Below are 20,585 nucleotides of genomic sequence, written 5' to 3' on the forward strand. Positions count from 1 at the left end.
AATTGCATTCAATTTATAGCACAAAAACAAAAGACAAACCTACCAAAAATATTCTTTCCAGTTGATCCTGGATATCTTTCATTCCGGGAAAAGCAGCGACTCCTTGGATCATCTCTACAAAGATACATCCCACGCCCCTAAAAAAGAAATATGCATAAGAACAGATTGAACTTTTGCTTTTAGAAACATATGCAAACAATGTGTAGCCAAATTTCAGTCAGATATTTTCAGTAATATCTTTTTTTTTCAAAATAATATTGAATTACTCAATTATTTTCTGAAATCAGTTTAAGCATTACAAGATCAAGGAGCAAATATGCAAATGTGAAAGTAACCCCTGAGGAAGACAGGAATAGTTCAATCAATCAGTCTTTATTTAGGCACCAGTGAGTACATAGGATTCATGCGTTGCAAGGCAGAAGAGCGAAGTTCCGCTTTTCAGTTGGCTTTTTATTTTTTCCTTCCTCCCTCCCCCTTCCCCTTACTTATCAAAAAGCATAATATTGTTTACCCAAGTATTTCATCTTGTATTGCGCAAATCGGCCAACCGTTTCTGTTTTGTGTACATGTCAGAGGGGCCCTAAAGAAGGAAAGGTCATCTTTCTTGTGTCTAACAGGCACGTTCCTAAAAATGGAAGTTGTCCTTGGTCTGCTTACTGCACCCTGTCTTATGACAGATACCTGTATGAATAACCTGCCGTTATAGCAAAACAGCTTTGTCAGCTTTTAACCCTTAGTAGCTTTGCAAGTAGTTACATTTTCTTTCACACAACCAAAATTTAACCTTTCAGTTATGGTATGACACACCCACAGACTACAAATTCACACAAAAACGATAGGGCCAGAAACAGAACCCAGCTCTCAGGATCTGTAAGATTATTACTATGATGATTAACCTTTATAGAAAATAAAAAGTCATGTATGGACACAAGTAAATACAAATTTTGTATGAAGTTTTATAAGCATTAAACTTAGTGTGAACTTTTACATGAATCAGGTATGCCAAGTAAACAGTTAAATAAAGGCATATGCCATATTTCTTTTTAAATTGAGCTCAGAGAGAAACTACATAATATTTAATAGCCCAAAAGGACATTGAAGGGGGAGAATGATAAATGGAGACAGTCCAAGGTCAGAGAAGGGGGAGCACCTGCCGGTTGAGGGCCGGTTAGGAAATAATCGCCCTCCCAAATCTGTGGTGAACTTTCTGTCTGAATTTAATGAACTTCTTACTGTAATCTCATCTCTTTGCCCTGCTGTAATTTTACTTGGTGATTTTAATATTCATGTTGATATCGACTGCTCTCTTACAGCTGAATTCATCTCAACTTTGGATTGTTTTGACTTGACACAGCATGTGGATTTCCCCACTCATACTCAGGGTCATATTCTTGACTTGCTTTGTTCAAATTACTTGAATAATGTCTCTGTCTCAGGTTCACTCTCTGGTATTTCTGATCATAATCTTATTGAATGTAACTTTAGCATTATTACCACTACATTCGTCAAGAAAAAGTCTGTCTCCTATAGCAACATTAGGTCTGTTAATTCTGATTTGTTTGCTGCTTCCCTTCTGTCTTCATCTCTTTCTTAATTGCATAGTCTTCCCTCTCCTGAGAACATGGTTTCCCTTTATAACTGCTGTGTTTCCCAACTGTTAGATAACTTTGCTCCCTTAAGGACTAGGCATGTTCCAGTCTCCCGCTCCTTTCCCTGGTACACCAATGAGCGCAGAGCTATCAAAGCCACTAGCCGGCATCTTGAACGGCTTTATAAGTAAACGAACCTCATAGTTCATTCACAGCTTTACACTGAGCACATACTTAAATATAGGGATGCCCTTAACACTGCTCGCTCTAACTATTATTCCCCTCTCATAAATGGTGCTAAGACTAGGCCTAGAACTCTTTTTAGAACTGCTGTAAACTCCTCCAGCCCTATCCTCTAGCATGCCCTAATACAGCTGAACAGTATCAGGCTTTCTTACATTTCTTTAATACCAAAATTGATCATATCTATCACAGTTTCCCCTCCACACCTCCATCACTCACACATTCTGATCTGCCATCTCTATCATCAAGACTCACTTGTTTCTCGCCTGTTGACTCTCTTGCCATCTGTGAACTTATTAAAAAGTATAATTTCTCCACCTGTCTGCTTGATTCTGCCCTCACTTCTCTACTTAAGACATGCTTATCCATAATTAGTATTCCTGTTGCCTCATTGGTAAATGCATGTTTCATTTCAGGTTCTGTCCCTACTGCCCTCAAAACTGCTGCAGTTACCCCAATCCTGGAAAAACCTGACCTCGATCCTTCTTCTCTCTCCAGTTACAGGCCTATCTCTGATCTCCCTTTTTTGGCTAAGGTGATGGAATGCGTGGTTGCTACACAACTCCATGCTTTTCTTCTAGATAATCTACTCTATTAGCCTTTTCAGTCTGGCTTTCGTACACAGCACAGCACTGAGACAGCTCTTCTCAGTGTAGTCAATGATCTTCTCTGGTCTGCAGACTATGGTTCACTTAGTATTCTCCTCCTTCTTGACTTAAGTGCAGCATTTGACACTGTTAATCATGAAATCCTCCTGTCACGTCTCTCTGCTGGCTCACATCATATCTTTCTAATAGGCAACAATTTGTCACATATATAAATCCTCCACCTCACCTGTGTCGCATGGTGTCCCTCAGGGTTCAGTCCTTGGGCCGTTACTTTTTCTACTTTATATCCTTCCTTTGGGACAAATTATTCGCAGACATGGCCTTAACTTCCACTGTTATGCACAGTTATATCTTAGTACAGACTCCCCTACAGATTCACCTCCCAGCACACTCACTGACTGTATCACTGATCTTAAGCTATGGATGGTGTGATGGGCGGCCGGGTCCCATGCCCAGCCAGGACGCCCCTGCTGCATATGTTCCAAGGGAGCAGTCATAGGCTCCTTGGTACCTCCCCTGGGACACTTGGTGGCAGCCTCACTGGTTGACAATGGTGCCTCAGTTTCCCGCAGGGTTCCATAGGAGATGGAGTTCTCCACAACCCTGTGGGGATCTGGGGTGGCTGCCAGGGGGTGCTGCATGGATCCCGGAGCCAACCTGGACACCTCTACTGCCCCGCTCGGTAGTGCAATTAGCAAAAGGTGATCAAGCACCTGGAGCACTTCCGGGAGGGCTATAAAAAGGGCCAGCATCCACCAGCCAGAATCGGGAGGAAGAGGACAAGGTTGCCTGGGAGGAGTGGTGGTGCCAGAGGAAGGATTGGATTGAATTGTGTTGTGTTGTGTGGTTGGTTTTAAGTGCTTTGGGACTGTGTTGTGGCTGGGGGGGGGGTTCACGGGGAAGACGTGCCCTCCAGCTGAAGAAAAATAAAAGTCCCCTTGTGTTTTACACATGCCTCAGCCTGAGTCTGTGCCGGGTTGGGTGCTATATAGCGTCCTTTTTACAATGGAAAATAACTGTCTCAAACTTAATGCCAATAAAACTGAAGTGTTACTGGTCGGTCCAAAATTCCAACTTTCTAAGGCATCTAATTTCTCTATTTCTGTTGATGGTACACTTGTCAAACCTACTCCTGCTGTCAGAAATCTTGGTGTTTTGTTTGATTCATCACTTAACTTTGAGCTACACATTAGGTCTCTTTCCAAAATTTCATTCAATCATCTCCATAACATTGCCTGCCTCCGTCCATTTCTGTCCATTAATGATGCTCAAATTCTAGTTCATTGTTTCATAATGTCTCATATTGATTACTGTATTTCCCTCTTCATTGGCCTCCCTGCAAAATCTATACAGAAGCTACAGTATATTCAGAACTCTACAGCCAGTCTTCACCCACACAAAGCATTTTGCTCACATCTCCCCTGTTCTCTCCCAGCTTCACTGGTTACCGGTTCCAACCAAGGATACAATTCAAGATTCTGCTTCTCACCTTCAAAGTCCTCCATAACCTTGCCTCCCTCTACCTCACTCAGCTACTAGCTCCTTACACTCCATGCCACTCTCTCAGGTCCTCGAGCAGTAATCTCCTTACTGTCCCACGCACCAGACTCTCCACCCTGAGAGGCAGGTCCTTCAGTGCTATAGCCCCTCAACTCTGGAACTGTTTTCCCAAGTCTCTCTGAGATTGCTCCTCTTTCTGCACTTTTAAATCTCAACTGAAAACTTTCCTCTTCTATGAAATTTTGTCATCTGTGTAAATTTTTTTTTTACTCTGTATGTAAAGCAACCTTGGGTTTGTGAAAGGCGCTCCATAAATTTGGGGTGGAGTGGTGGCTCTGAGGCTAAGGATCTGTGCTGGTATCCAGAAGGTTGCCAGTTCGAATCCCCGTCACTGAGGCCAGCTGGATTCGCTGCAGGTAGTGAATGAGCTGTTTCAAGCGAGGTCAAAATGATAAGAAATGATTATATAAACTGTAACTTTTGGCTTGTTCGGGGCTCAACTCGGCTTGGCTTAATTGGGTTGAGTCCATGTTATTGTTTATTGCAATAAAGCTAATTACTCTGTTTGCCTATCCTTTGACTGCTAAAGCCTTCTTTCAAGGTGAGAATGTCCAGTGCATTTTACTCTGCAACACCTTCAGCCTTCCAGCCCAAGAAAACAAGGAGACCAACAATGGCACAGTTACTCACTGCATGGAATTTTTCCTCCCACATCTTAAAGTCATGCAGTTTAGGTTCACTGGCGGGAGTGTGCGTGAGTGTGGATGTATTCATGTGCACGTCTTGTGATAGGCTACAATCCTTGCTGTCAACACTAATAGGATTGATTTATCCTCCAATTCACCCAGACTTGTAAAAAATTGATTCATTAAAAGAAGGGTTAAGCCCCTGTCATTCTACACAATTTTTTCAGTGATTTTTAGAGGCAAACTTCACTTACATAATTTTACCAAATGCACTTCTGTGACTGCCAGTTATGAAGCCAGAAATTTCCAGTGTAGGAGCCAGACTGGTCTGTGAAGCATCCCAACAAAATTTTAAAGTGAATGTTTGATTTTATCTACATTTATAGGAACTACCTCCTGTGTGTACATGATTTGACAACCAATGAGCTCCCACATGAAACTATAATGCATACAATGTGATCAGAAGGAAAAAGGAGAAAACTGGTGTTTTGGGCCATGAAAACGGAACAGAAGCTTGTTTATCCGATGTCTCATACTTGTCATACCATAACAGAATGGAAAAATGAAAAACTTGAGTGGAGACTACAGCTGAGCTCACATACCTGGAAAACACTTGTGCAGCTACCGGCACTGTCAGTCAGTATGTCAAATGGCAGTCAAAATGCAGTGAGCAGTGATTATCAGTAACCTCTTATGGTACAGATGCCCATTATAAACATTACAAAGAGTGTCTGACTACACAAGGTATAAGCAGATCCACTGTAAGATATAGCACAAAGCAGACAAATTCTGAAAAATAAATAAATACATAGATATCTATGGGAGTATAAAACTGGTTTAATGAGTTGGGGATCCATAAGTACAGCTTTTCAAATATATTCATTGTTCTCCAACATACTGTATCTGTATCCAAATAGAGAAAGAGAAACCTAACTAAATTTGGCAGACATTAAGTTAATTCCATGAAAAGTCATAGAGATGTTAATGAATATAAATGAAAAAGCCCTAAAACTGCTAACAGTGTTTAAATAGCAGAAATGAAGTGCCCCTTGAAATGAGAATATTGTTCAATTTGGAGTCTTGCCAGTACAATACAGTACACAGAGAAATGAAAAAGAAGCCTACTGTCACTATAGTCTCAGATTAAGATAAATTATACCCCACCACCAACTGTCCAATTTTACACCCCCAGCAGAAGCTTTTAGTCGAAAAAATGTGCAGACCTCAATGTAAGCTGCATGGAAATTCTTATACTTACTTTTATATGCAAACTAATATTCATCTCTGTTTTTAATATCCGGTCACTATAAATTGGGTCTTATTCTGGCATCATCTTGCTCAAAACAGACTGTACAAGCACACATGCTAACTTATACCAGGACAATTTAGAGTTTCCATTTAATCATATCTGGCTATGTTAAGGATATGCAACAAAAGCACAATACTGGCAAAAAGCCCTCCTTGACAGGGAAACTTTACACTGAGATGGGTCACTGAAGGTGTGAGGCAGCAGTACTAGGCAAATTAACTCCATGCCATTCGTATTTAAACATTTAAAGAAGGGTGGTGTGTTTGTGCCTATTAAATCCTTGTGCAGTATTTAACACTAGATCCATTTTGGGTCCTATTTTATTCTCCATATACCTTCACCCTATTGGAGTGATTTTTAGGAAATTTAACATTTCTTTTCATTGCTATGCTGATGATACTCAGGTTTATATTCCTGTCTGCAACTCTACAACAAATCAACTCCACAACTGTCTGTCTGAACTAAGATCCTGGATGGCTAATAATTTTCTTGATCTAAATCAAAATAAAACGGAGGTGCTTATAGTGGGTCCATCAGCTAAAGCCCAAATTGGTCTTGGACTTCTCGGCTCTTTCTCTGTCTTTCTCAAGTCCGCAATCTTGGTGTTATCTTTGATAGTAACGTCTCTTTTGAGAAACAAGTAAATTCTGTAGTTAAGAGTTGCTTTTTCCAACATCGTCTATTAGGTAAGATAAAGCCTTTTTTATCTTCTAGGGATCTTGAGAAAGCTACTCATGCATTTATTTTTTCTCGCCTTGATTAGATAGATAGATAGATAGATAGATTACTGCAACTCGCTGTATTCTGGGATTAACAAATCTCTGATACACAGGTTACAGTTGGTCCAAAATGCTGCCGCTCGCTTTCTGGTTGGGGCAAGAAAGTATGACTCTATTTCTCCTATTTTAGCTTCTTTACACTGGCTGCCTGTCAGTTTTCGAATTGATTTTAAAATCTTGCTGCTAGTTTTTAAATCTTTACATGGGCTTGCTGCTGCCTATTTATCTGAACTGTGTGTTTTACATCAGCCATCTAGAGTTCTTAGATCTTCTGGTCAGCTGTCTCTGGTTGTCCCTCGTACCAAGTATAAAACCAAGGGGGACAGGGCTTTTGCAGCTGCTGTGCCTCGCCTGTGGAACTCTTTACCTCATCACATAAAGGAGTCGTCTACAATCGAATTGTTTAAAACAAGATTAAAGACTAATTTCTATTCACTTGCATTCCGCGACCTTCAGTAATACTGATGGTTTCCTCTTTGTGATTATATAACATTACTCCTATTTTTTATGTATATAACATTACTTCTATTTATTATGCATTTTATTTTATGTTCATATATTTTATTTCTATTTATGTTTTATGTTAATTGTTTTGTTTTTCTTTTACTCTATTATTGTAAAGCACTTTGGCCACAACATTACTATGTTGTTTTAAATGTGCTATATAAATAAATTGACAAATTGACTAGAAGTGCCACATTCAATGCTAATTAGTGTTGTATCATTAAATCTTTAATGACTTTATCAGTGTGCAATGTCACGCTCCTGTCCTTCTTGGACTTTTCATAAATTGCTGCACGTCAAATGCCCAAGTTGTTGCAAATCTAAAATTCCATTCAAAAAACATGATTGATGTTTTTCTTCACTTTTTTACATGAAAGATCCCCTACTCCCACTACAAGCAACACCATTGAATGTTAGTATTCAGGTGTGAATTGCTGTCTCTCTCCTTAGGTGTGTCGCACTTGACTTCATTTACATATCTTTTTCAAATCAACCTCTTTTGCCACTGTCACTGCCAAACCTAAACATTGTTCCCCAGATGTGAGCTGATGTCTATTTTCAGCACACAACACTTCAATAACCAATGAAAAATATATCTCACTTATAATGATTCACATTGTTTCACTACACAAGATGAAGAAGAACACAAAGTAGAAAACCATCAGTGCTCCACTTATTTTAGTTAGGTAAAAAATAGTAACAACCTCGCTTGAAAAGGCATTGCAATGTTTTTCACCACCATGGAAAATGAAGTATACAGCCAACATGAATATGACATGGAGAAGGGAGAACATGCAAAATGGTACATGGTGGAAAGAGCAATTGAGCCGCGAGTGAAGAGCATAGCAGTGAATGGCAGCTCATTCTCAAAGCTTTATCAGACACGGAAGACCTGACGATGAATGCAAATATGAAAATAAATAGGGGGCTTTCTTTGTGAAAAATTGAAGGACCATTGCAATATGGTACTTGACCATAAATGTGGTATCTTTTAAGGGAAAAAAATATGATTTGAGTACAGCTATACAGAAATTTTAACACAATGGCATATGTATTGACTTACATAGACACATAATCACACATATTTAATGAAATACATGGTTTGATAGCAGATGCATACACACATAAAGAAAGCTGTTTATTGTATTTGTCAAATATTGTCTTTGAAAACATAACAAGTAAGCTGCATTCACTCACGAATTGGTCAATTCACAATGTGCCATCTTGTGTGTTCTACTCTCCCTGTGTAAAACTGATGCTGGCTGATAGACTTGCTGCTATATCAAACTCTTGACAATCTTTGTGCAGAACTGCATCATGCATCATATATATGTATATATATTGATTGCTAGGGATACACAGTGTGACTGGTGATGTGACCCGCTGAACCTTTCACAGGTAATGTGAGAAAAGTCACTACTGACAACATTTTCACATCACTTTGCATGGCAAACAAGCTACTTGCCCAAAGAGAAGTCTGCTGCATACCAAACTGTAAGAGGTGAAAGGAAAGAGAAGGAGATCAAGGAGACAGACACTAATATAGTGCAGAGGCAGTGAGACAATGCACACGTAACAAAACAAAAGTGAATACAGTGCATTTATTTGTTCTATGTGTGTTGCTTGGACTGGAAAAATGACAGCAGATTGGTGATGTGAACAGCATTATACTCAGTCCATAATGCCTCCTAAAATTTACCTGCATAATCTGTAAAATGTGTCAGTAATGCTGTCATGTATGAAACTGTTTACTTTATATAGAAAAATATTGTTTTTGACTTAATTTAACATTTTGTGCTTCCAGCTGATTGAAAAAAGTCATTTTGCTTTAACGTTTAAATTCTAAAATGGCTTTATGCCGAGTCAGAGGGCATCTTTGGAAAGCTGAGAGTGTCACAGCTTCCCTATAGGTTGTTTTCACTTTCAGTAGAATGAAGCAGTACAAATTTAGAGAACATAAAACAATAAGAAGACTAAGTGAAGTGTCACCATAAAAAATAAGTTTCTATTTTATGAATTATTCTAAGTGCCCAGCTGATTGAAATGTGCGGTTATACAGTACTTTCAATAATAAATACTGAGGCAGTTTTTTGCTCTGTGGCCATGCAACCTTAGAAGTTTATTTCATTTTATTTTTTTAAATATATGCTGCCAATTTAAAGTGAAAATATATGTAAACAATATATGCTGTGTACCAAGAAATTATTTTTTTTATGCGTACTATTTCTGGGTTTTTTAGGGTAGGACAGTAAGGACACATCATTAGGATACCAAGCTGATAGGCCATTAGTGAGAACAAAAGGATTCAGACACCACTTGGTAGAAGGGGTACTGAAAAAATATGTGAATGTTCAAGTGTTAATTACAAAAGTTGATTAACTATTGTAAATACCAAACTGTATAAAAAACAAGATTTTATTTGTATTTGTGCATTTCATACATATTGATTTTGTATATCCTTTCTTAAGACTTAAGAATTAGTGGCAGGGCTTTTTTACCACAGTGTTACCTTAAAATTATGATATCTGGGGTTATGCACTCCTGATAGAATTGCCAAAGGAAAAGTGGTCTAATTGGATGGGGCAGGAAAGGAACAGTCCTTTAAAGACTTGTGATAATTTTTATTAAATCTATCAGAACCTCACCTATAGCATGGATACTTAGAACCACTCTTTTTGTCAGGCCTGGGAGTTGTGTTCAACAGTAAGCAAGCATTGACTGCTGTAGCCTGGTCAGGTTCAGTCAAAAAATATGTTGAGCTGCTATGTTGGTTTTCAACCAACAAGGTGAAAGATGAGGTGAAGTGCCAGTCAGGTAAAAGGAAAGAGTAGGATAGATCTCAGTGTACTAGATTTCTGTGATAGTCATGGATCGTCAAGAGCAAAAACAAAGTTTGAACAAAAGTTGCTCACAAGCGTAAGTAACACCAGAGCACCTTGGATCAAAACTCAATGTTCAACTTTATAATTTTGTCAACCATTTGGAATCTATATGTTTTGGCAACTTTGATTAAAGGAGGTGTTGAACTGTCAGCACGAATTGTTGGTGAGCTGGCTCAGATGGACAGAGCACATGTACTTCACAGACCTGGAAATCCCAAAGAATTCTAAAGGTTTGCCGGGTATAATCTGTTGAATTCCTTTGTACAGGAAGAGTTTAACTCTGTCCTCTGAGATATCTTCTCTTACAGCTCAGGAAATATCAGGGTCATGGGGTCTGAATGGGCCATGTTCAACACTTCATTCGTGGAGGCAGCTACAAGGAGTCTTGGTTAGAATGTTGTTGGTGCCTGTCATGGTGCAATCCTAGGACATGTTGGATCACACCAGCTATAACAGGAGAATATGTTTGAAGAAACAGGCCTTCTGTAAAGGAAGGTATCAAGATTTGACTGAAAGGTACAATCAGACCAAAAAGAACACCAGTTACAGTAGTTGCAAAAGCAAGAGATAATGTGTGGGTACAATTTGATGAGGTGATGCAGAATGACTTTCGGATGGCATTGAAAGGCAAACAATTTACATATAGGAAATAGGTACAGTAGATGAGATATTGCCCAAGTTGTTCTCGCCAAATGTCAGAAAATGTTGACCTCAATCTGCAAGGAACAGTGGAAGGGGAATTTTGAGGAACTCCTAAATCCTTCTTAGAAGTGGTAGCATCAGAAAGTATTGGCTGAGGCTATGTCCATCTCTGTGGCAGAAGTGACCAAGGTAATTAAAAAACTTAGTTGTGGCAAGAACTGCAGGGGTGAGAAAGATCCAACAAGAAATATAAAAAACACTCAACATCATGAAAGAGTTTTAAGTACCACACATATATAGAGGGTATCTCTGATTTTTAAACAGGGGGTAACAGGGGTGTGTATTTTGTTTACCAAACAACCATACTCCTCAGCCTCTCTGGTAAAGCCCATGCTGATGTACTGGAATAGACACTCCATCTGATAGTTGAACCTCAGGTTCAGAAGGAAGAACATGGATTCCGGCCTGGCTATGGAGCAATGGACCAACATTTTACCTCTGTACAGATATTTTAGGGGTCATTTGTCAATCCTGTCTATATGTATTTTGTGCGATTTGAGAAAAGCTTGGTTTTGTATATTGCAATATGGTGTAGAAGGTGCTTCATATGCACTTCAGGGGTTCAAGTGTTCAGGTGCTTCAAGAGTTCCAGGTTTGCTGCTGTGTGCTCTTCAATCCCTCTATGTGAAGAATTAGTTGAGTTTGCATTAGACAGTCTTTAAATGATCTGCATTGGACTTGAAAAATAGTGAATCTCCACTGCTAATCATAATTTCATTAGCACAATATCATGGTACAAATAAGAACTGGTGAGTAGTTAGTTGGAGTACCTAAAAACAGCACCGCTGCTCTTTACACATAATGTTGTATCTCTAGCTTCATAAGACTGTGACCTTCAGAGTGAACTAGAATGCTGCCTAGATAAGAATAGTATAGTATAGTATTGTATAGGTAGGTGAGAAAGAAATAACAGAGCATAATATAACATTCTAAAACCCACTTAATTCAAGTCAGGGTTGTGAGGCAGCACTGGACAGAAAACTTAGTTATTGGCAAAAATGGACATAGTAAGGGTATTATAGAAACAAACTTGATCCCTTAGGCTTAAATGTCAAGTAGGAGGTAAAGAATTTAGGGGTAATTATTGACTCTAACCTAAATATTAAATCACTTATTAGTCAGATTACTAGGATGGCATTTTTTCACTTGAGGAATATAGCTAAAGTTAGACCTCTAATAACTTTGCAAGATGCTAAAAAACGAGTTCACTCTTTTGTTTTCAGTTGACTAGATTACTGTAATGCACTCCTCTCAGGACTACCTAAGAAAGACATCAATCGGTTACAGTTAGTTCAGAATGCAGCAGCAAGAATCTTAACTAGATAAAGAAAATCTGAGCACATCTCACCAGCTTTAGTGTTGTTACATTGGATACCTGTGTCACTTACAATTGACTTTAAAATACTACTAAAGGTTTTTAAAGCCTTAAATAATCTCACCCCATCCTATATTTTACACTGTCTGTCCCTTTACACTCCAAGTCATACCTCAGATATGGGTCTGCTTATAATTTCAAGAGCCAACCTGAAAAGAACTGATGAGGCAACATTTTGCTGTTATGCACCTAAAATTTGGAATGCAGAAATTTGCCAGGCTAATACTGTAGAACAGTTTAAAAAAAACAGCTAAAACCTATTATTTTAAAATGGCTTTTTCGTAACTACATTTTAGTGGTATCCCTATCAGTCCATATGGGCATTAAGTTATCATTTTCCTCTGGGTTCTGCAATTCCATACATTAACTTTAATATTCTCTGCTGTCTTTTCCGGTTCTTCTGTGGTGGCACCTGACCAAGGTACCATTGCTGCCCCCTGTGTTTATGATGGATTGAATGGTGGGTGTCCCAGATGTCCACATGACCATCATAATCAAATTCTTCCATGTGAAGCCTGTAAACTATGAGGATTGATTTAGAATATCAATATTAGGTGGAATGCCCAGTTGGGGCTGGACAGGATTTTGGCCTTGGAACCCCTGCAGATGTTTTTTTCTCCAACCTAACTAGAGTTTTTTGTTTGTTTGTTTTATCTGTCCTCCTGGTCATCTGACCATACCTTTTTCTTTGTAACATACTGTATAATATTATTGCCTAATCGTGTTTATGTTTTATATTAACTTCATTTTTATTTCATCTTGCAAAGCACTTTGAGCTACACTGTTTGTATGAAAATGTGCTGTACAAATAAGGCAGATAACTGTCCTGAAAAGGGCAACACATTATGGAAAGTTTTCTTATGTTAGTAAATATAGTATTTTTTGAACACTCCACCTTAGATTTACTCTGTATGTATGTTTTTTTTCATTTAAGTAATACATATTTTGGGAAATAAATGTCCTTTAAATACAATGTACATCCAGTGCAGCTTCATCTCTCTCAAAATGTATTCACCTCTTGAGCAGCAATTATTCCAAACAGCAGTCTTTGAAATTACAAGCCTCTACTTTTCTAATTCTCTTCATCTTTCTTATGGCATATCAATCAGCAAAACACAAGGCCAGTGCCTTTAAATATCCAAGGTCAATGTGGTCCTGTCTTAGTTCATGGACGAATTTAAGTTCATTTAAGTGACCTCTGGAGAAAACCTTGATATTCTACTACCTGGCTGTCAACACTGTATTAATGTGTGCAATCATTTTGTATATCCCATTTTATTTGGGGCTCTGCTGTTGAATAATTGTCTTACCAATACTGATATTAGCTTTTGATTCTCTGATTGGTACAAGATTTTATTTCTCTTTTATAATACTTTTTGTATATAATATCCTTGAAAGCAGTTTTGTATTAAATTATAGCTATACTGTATATTCCTTTCTAGTTATAACTATTAATTAGAAAGAAAAAAACTTCACACATACAGTAGAAATTGCATGCCTGCATGGGTGAGCTTGGAAAAAAGAACTGCAATTATTGACTTACTCCTATAATGAAACAAATTCGGCATGTGTCTCTTTATCTTTTTTTAAGAATTACCATTTCTATCAGATCCAGCTTCTTTCCAGTAATGTTAATGACTTAAAGCCTTTCATGCAAATGAAGACATAACTCTACTGTACAGCCGCTGTGGAATAAACTAAATACCTGTCCAAAATTAGATGCAGTTTCATTAAAATGCAAATGATCCACTTATTACAAATGTCTTTTAATTAGAAAATGTTACAAATTTTGCATCGTCTACAATGCAATGAGCAGTCTCTGGAACCAGTCCCTGGGAGCTTTTTAACAAAGAAGGGGATTAAAGGAATTATACTTTGTCTGTCACCTTCACTGCCGTGAAAAGAAAGGTATTGACTTTGCTGCCACTCATCATTTACTCTGATTACAGCTCCATTAAGCACAGAGAGCCAAGATAAATCTTAGTCAAACAAACAAAAACCTCATTTATGATGAATGTTTGCTATTAATACAGAGCTCCTCTCCCACTGAAGATTTTTTTTTTGCCATTCATAATTTGCAATGTAACAAGCTGTGCAAAATCCTGAAAAAGGCAGCATAGTGAACCATGAAGTTTAAGAAAATAGTGTTTCTTCCATTACCAAGAAGGTCCATAAAAATGGAAATAAATTGATGATTTCATATCCGAGTAAATAGTAAAAGAAACTCCATAGTTCTAAAAAGAAAATGAATACAAAAGACGAGCCTTTACCCAATACCTTTAGTCTTAAAGTGAACACCTTCTGCAGATTGGCAGACACCAAATTGATGCCCAATTCCTGTTGTGTTTTTTACTCATACAGCACATGGTGTGATGTCTAGTAGCACTATGACAATATTCCCTCATAGACAGGGAATAATCTGAATAGAAATAATTCCTAATATCAACCTGCTTAGTCAGAAGACTCACGAGGAGCTATAGCCATTCCTAGTACTATTAAATGCAATACTAGAAGGAGATGGTCAACCATTCGATTGAAGAGCACATTCCTGAACTCATCAACTCTCACTTGCACTGAGATGGAAGTTTTAGCAAGAATAATAGCCCATCATGAACTTCACTGAGAGTGATGCTACAGCATGTTTTGCTTGTGATGCCATATTTCACCTAAAGTGCATTTTATAATGCAGTTTTCTGCTGAGTAGAAAAGAACTAAATCAGCAAGTGAATGAATGAAAATATGGTGCTCATCAAATGAAGTGTACTGTACGTGCCTCAATACTTGTTTCATACAGTGAAGGCTTCACATGGATCTGAAGCTGAAGCCATTCCCAGCAATATTAATTGCAATGCAGAAAGGAAATGGGGTGCCAGTCCATTGAAGAGCACATTCATGAACACATCAACACTCACTTGCATTGAGATGGAAGTTTCAGTAAGGACAGGCCATTAAGAACTTCAATGAGAGTGCTGCTGCAGAATGCTTTGGTTGTGAAGTACACACCATATTACACCTAAAATGCATTTCATACAGCAGTGTTCTGCTCAGCTGAAAATAAATGAATCAATAAGTGAATGAATGAAAATACAGAGCTGGCCAAATGAACTCTACATGCCTCAATACTTTTATCCTATGATGCAGTATTTCAATCATGTTGGTAGTGGAATCTTTCAGAATGACTGTCCTCTAATCCACATGGTACTAGTAGTCACAGAATGGTTTGAGGAGCATAACATGGATACAAGCCATACACTATGGGCACCCTAGATACCATATACAAAAGCCAACTGGAACAACAACTGAGGTAGTGTGTGATGGATGGCCAAAGGCCTTGCCCAGCGGGAAGGCCAATAAACAAGTAGGACCAGGGGATGCAGATGTGCAGCGAATGATGCCTCTCTCGGAGGCTAGAGGGCAGCCCCCCTGGGTTGCTGTGGCTCCACAGATTTTCTCAGGGCTTCATGGGAGTTCGGGACAGCCCTGTTGGGTTCTGTGGGGGCTGCCAGATGAGAGCTGCAGAGGCCTACATTGGGCTTCCACCATATCAGGGAGTGATTCCAGATCTGGCTAACGAGTCACCTGGAGCACTCCCAGGAGCATAAAAGGAGTCACCTCACTTCACTCAGGGAGCCAGAGTCAGGAGGGAGACAGACGAAGCTTGCCAGTGGAGGAGTGGAAGCGGAAGGAGAAAAAGAGAGAGAAGAGAAGAAAGGACTGTGTTGAATTGTGCTTGGTGCTTATACTTCCCCACTGAAATAAACGTGTGCAATGCAACCATTGTGCCTGTGTCTGATGTGTTCAGGTGTTTGGAGTGGCTAGAGCGCTCTGAAGGTCACAAGTGTTTTCCACCAACGTCATCAATCCAGAATCAAATGTGCTTTATCAAATTCTGTGCTGTAGCTTAATCATCAAAACACAAATTAATTAAATGTCCATTGATAGAATGATGTTGTTCCTCTTCCAATAGCTTTGGGAGCCTAACATGCTACTAAGATTACTAAAATACATGTTATCTTTATTTTATTAGGCACGTGTACCTGGGAACTGAGTGGAAATGGAAGTACCAACAGAAAGCCAATGCCAATATGGTTAAACATGCATCGAGTTCATTTCATATATATTTTCAGCATTAAAAATGTTTTTCACACATAAAAAGAAATCTATTGGTGCCAATTTTGGATGTCTGTGTGATTATTTCTGCTCTGACAGCAAAATGTAGACACTATAATTGGATTCTGACTGCCCACATAGGTGAAATGTACCTAGGTTTAGAAAAAAAAAAAGTTTCATCATGCATTTTGCTGAGTATTTAATCTGGTATGACATTTTGACATACGTCATTTCTGAGTTCACCAGGAGAGTAGCATACCAGGCACATCATTTTCCTCATTTCAGACTACCAGATCACATATTATACTTTCTAAGTACAATATGCTGGTCCACAGTAAATGGTTACATCCACATATTCACAAATAAAAATAAAACTGATAATGTCATTTTATGCACATGGAAAAAGGCACTATTTTGGACAATATTTTGAGTCTGTTTGAAAAAATGTTTTAATATTTCTTATATGTCCAATATTTCATTAGCTCCCCCTGACTTTACCCTCCTTGTAATTCAAATGTCAAAAAGTGAATTAAGACTAATCTGTTTCTCAGCTGGCAACCTCTGATTTGATACAACAGCTCAGCTCAACTTCATCTTTTTCTCCTTCTGCACTGGCAGGACTCCAAGTAAGGCAATGTTTTCCAAATTATTTAATTCAGCATTTTGGGGCTGCAAATATAAATATGTTATCTTTCCAAAGTTAATTAAGTGCAGTCTGCTTTTATACAAATATAGATGATCTAAAAATAAATATAAATAAACATATGGTAATAAAATGAAAACTACCCAACATATTAGTATTTGCCAATAAAAAAACTTCCTAATTTTAGGACATTAGAAGCTTTTTTTTAAAGATTATGAATCATGATTTATAAAAAATATTCTAAAAACACAGCTGTTATCCTTCTACTACTATACTACACTTTTTATATTATCTTATATAATATGCTACCGTGTCTGTCTGTTTGTCTGTCCAGGATTTTAAATCACCTGTAGCTCACAAACCATTTGAACTATTGACCTGAAATTTGGTACACATATACTACATGATGTCTGCTATCCACTTTCGGGGTGATGATTGACCTCCAAGGTTATTCCTCTTTTTATTTTATTTTATTATAGAATCAACTCTCGGCAGCGAACAGCAGGGCGGCTGTGTGGCGCAGGCGTACGGGCGCCATTGTCATCCCTACCACCTTTGCCGTCACCTCCCCTACCTCTTCATATCTTAAATCATTCTTGAGGCAGATTGAAGACTTAAGTGCCAACTTAAGTGAAAAATTAAGAAAAGCGTACTAAGTAACTGCAACACAAACACTAACTTAATCAGTTTTAATGCGAAAAGATGCAGACGAAAGAAGAGAAGAAGTGGGCCACTAGGGTGGAGAAAAGAAGAGCTGCTCAGGAAGCAGCAAGCGCATCAACCTCTGAGCAAATAAATGCTAAATGTACAGAGAAAGAGTATGAAAACTATGAATCCTCCAGTCAAGTGTATTCACTGCACATTATCGTGCAGTGCACCGTTACTGTGAGTAATAATGTAATGTAAATGATTACAAATTTAAACTTGAACACAGGATGCCTTTTCTTCATTGGACACTTAGGTATTGTCACACTTCTCTTTCCCCTCCTGCAGAAACATCAAAAGCCAGTTAAAATGAAGTATAAGCTTCACAAATGCTATAACAGCCCTCTGTTTGGAAAGCACTTTCTAGGTCTGCCATCTGGTAAGATTGTATCATTCACAGTTGAATGAAACTGGTTAACAGCTCAGAGATGTCTCAGTTTTGCACTGTTTACCACAATTGGTCAGTGAAGAAAGGCCATAATTAAACCTTTGCCAACCTGGATGGACACACTTCTGCATCAATTATCAACCAAGAAACTAATGACAACTGATCCACTTCTTCCTTTATAAGCCACTAGCTGTGTTACCTGGCTTAGCCTGGGAAATTTTGCAAAACAATTGGCCTCAGTTATAGTGCCATCAGTTAACTGGATGTATCAGAAATAATACAATATGTTTTGTTTTGGTTTTTTTAGGATTAATATTAATAGTTCACTGGAATGTCTTACTCTTGAAAATGCTACATAAAACTGCCAATAAGTAAAACATTCCTGTGGTAGATAACACCATGCTGTTCCTTGACTTTTTCTTATGGTCATGGGAAAACACAATTTTATAGGAAACTGCATTGTTTTGAAGTCAAATATGTAATTAGTATGTAGTAGCAGTACTATTATTATTCTGGCTTTAACTTGAATGCCACAGCCAGACAATAAAGTTGCAAACACTAAATCATGGATTACTTTAACTTATTAAATACAGCATTGACATTTACAGGCTGCACATTTACATGACCCATGCAATAAATTGAACATTTTAAGCACTGTACAGAAAACAACAGTTGAAAAGAAATGATATTGTGAAGTTATGTACAATGTCCACCCCTTCTATGTTCGGGCCATGGGGGACCACTTTACTGAGCTGCACAAGCATTTAAACTGACCAGGGCATGCCGTCAGGGTATGCTGTACCAGCACTTCTCTGTTTCTGCTTTGCAAACCAGAGTGAAGCAGCACATTACAGTCTGACCTCCAAGGGGATTCCCCAGTTCTCTATATTATTGGATATATTTTAACATCAAGGGATCCAAACTCTTCAAAGTACATGTATATAAACATGCTTGACAATCTAAGGGGGACAATTTGTATATATTTCAAACTACATTGTGATTAGGGACTACTGTGTGTACCTGTAGATTCCACTTAATCCTCTACTTTTCTCTCTTTCCCTTTTTTCTTCTTCAGGCGAGGCAACACCTATGCTCACAGCCATACCGCCTGACACATACTCAAGCTTTATAGTGTGTTTGCTAACCACGTCATCTTTGAGCTCCGCTTCTGCTGGTGGCCTTCATTTGCATAAAGTGGCAAGTCCTATTTCTCTGTGCAATTCCTTCTCATCCCTCAGCTGAAAAATGTGCATGTTGTGTTAGTATAGCCTGCTTGCTACAGTACTATTATCGACAAATATTGGCAAATAATAAAACATGAGTTAGATCATTTTCTTTACGTCACCAAATTTCAATCAAATCACTCAAATATTTTTTTCTATTGTAGAGGCTGTTTTTACCCATAAAAATTAAAATATCAATTTGTAATTTTTTAGGAGATACCTACTACAGTTGATTCTGACACATTTCTGATTTTTAACTAAATGGAAAATGTTTTTATTGATGAGTGAGTGAATGAGTCAGTCAGTCATTTAACTTTGCATTTTATAAGTACTGATTACAGAAAGAAGATTTGTGCTCTCTGCCTACTTTAACTTCTGTGCTATAGCTGGACATCTATTGCATAAAGTGTGACCATAACAAGGCTATAGAAACCCTTTTCTTTAAAGGTTTCAGCTCGTGCATGTCTGTAAGAAAGGAAGACTGAGTTGGATGTGGACACAATAAGATCAGCCTTGGTAAAGAACAGGGAGGTGCAAAAGAAAGAGAGACACCACTTTAGCTTTACTGAAGGCAGGTGTCAACTGATCACTGACTTCTCAGCAGATGTAATTTTTTTTTTAAATTTTTATTGATTTTATTGTCATCATTCCATACAAATAGATCAATTTTTACAAAAAATAGGATTGAAAACAAATCAAACCCCACCCCTGAGAAAGAGAGCATAGCCAACGGAGTAAAACTTAAAGCTAGTAAAAATAAACGAATTGATGATTTTAATAGATGGATAAAGATAAATGGAGAATAAAAAGAAATGGGAAGAGAATCTGCTTCCTCAGTGCTTTAAGAGCTTATTCTAAAATATTATTGATTAGATCCTGCCAGGTTTTGAAAAAGTTCTGCACAGATCCTTTAATTGAGAATATGGTTTATTCCAATTTCAAACAATATAAAACATCAGTTACCCACTGACTTAAAAGAGGAGAGTTAGGATTCTTCCAGTTTAGCAAAATAAGTCTGCGTGCCAATAGTGTAGTGAAGGCAATCACAGTTTGTTTGTCCTTCTCCACTTTAAGCCCATCTGGAAGAATACCAAACACAACTGTTAGTGGGTTAGAAGGGATTGTGACACCAAGACTGTCTGAAAGGCACTTAAAGATTTTGGTCCAGAATGATGTTAATTTGGTGCAGGCCCAAAACATGTGACCCAGTGAGGCTGGAACTTGATTGCAGTGTTCACAGGTTGGATCTTGCCCTGGAAACATTTTGGATAGTTTTAAGTGAGACAGATGTGCTCAATATATAATTTTGGGTTGAATAATTGTATGCTTTGCGCATATG

At 38.1% G+C, this 20,585-nt stretch overlaps 1 protein-coding gene across 3 annotated transcripts in view; it reads right to left on the reverse strand.

Moving 5' to 3' along the window:
- The window catches only part of cdk14 (cyclin-dependent kinase 14), an 868,117-nt gene that overhangs the window by 312,906 nt on the left and 534,626 nt on the right, over nt 1-20,585 (reverse strand). For all 3 annotated transcript variants that reach the window (XM_028817112.2, XM_028817115.2, XM_028817113.2), the window contains one exon: nt 44-137. In XM_028817112.2, the coding sequence (XP_028672945.1) occupies nt 44-137 (94 nt within the window). The remainder of the gene's footprint in view (nt 1-43; nt 138-20,585) is intronic.

This window comes from Erpetoichthys calabaricus, chromosome 13, assembly GCF_900747795.2.
Source record: "Erpetoichthys calabaricus chromosome 13, fErpCal1.3, whole genome shotgun sequence".
NCBI classification, from domain to species: Eukaryota; Metazoa; Chordata; class Cladistia; order Polypteriformes; family Polypteridae; genus Erpetoichthys; species Erpetoichthys calabaricus.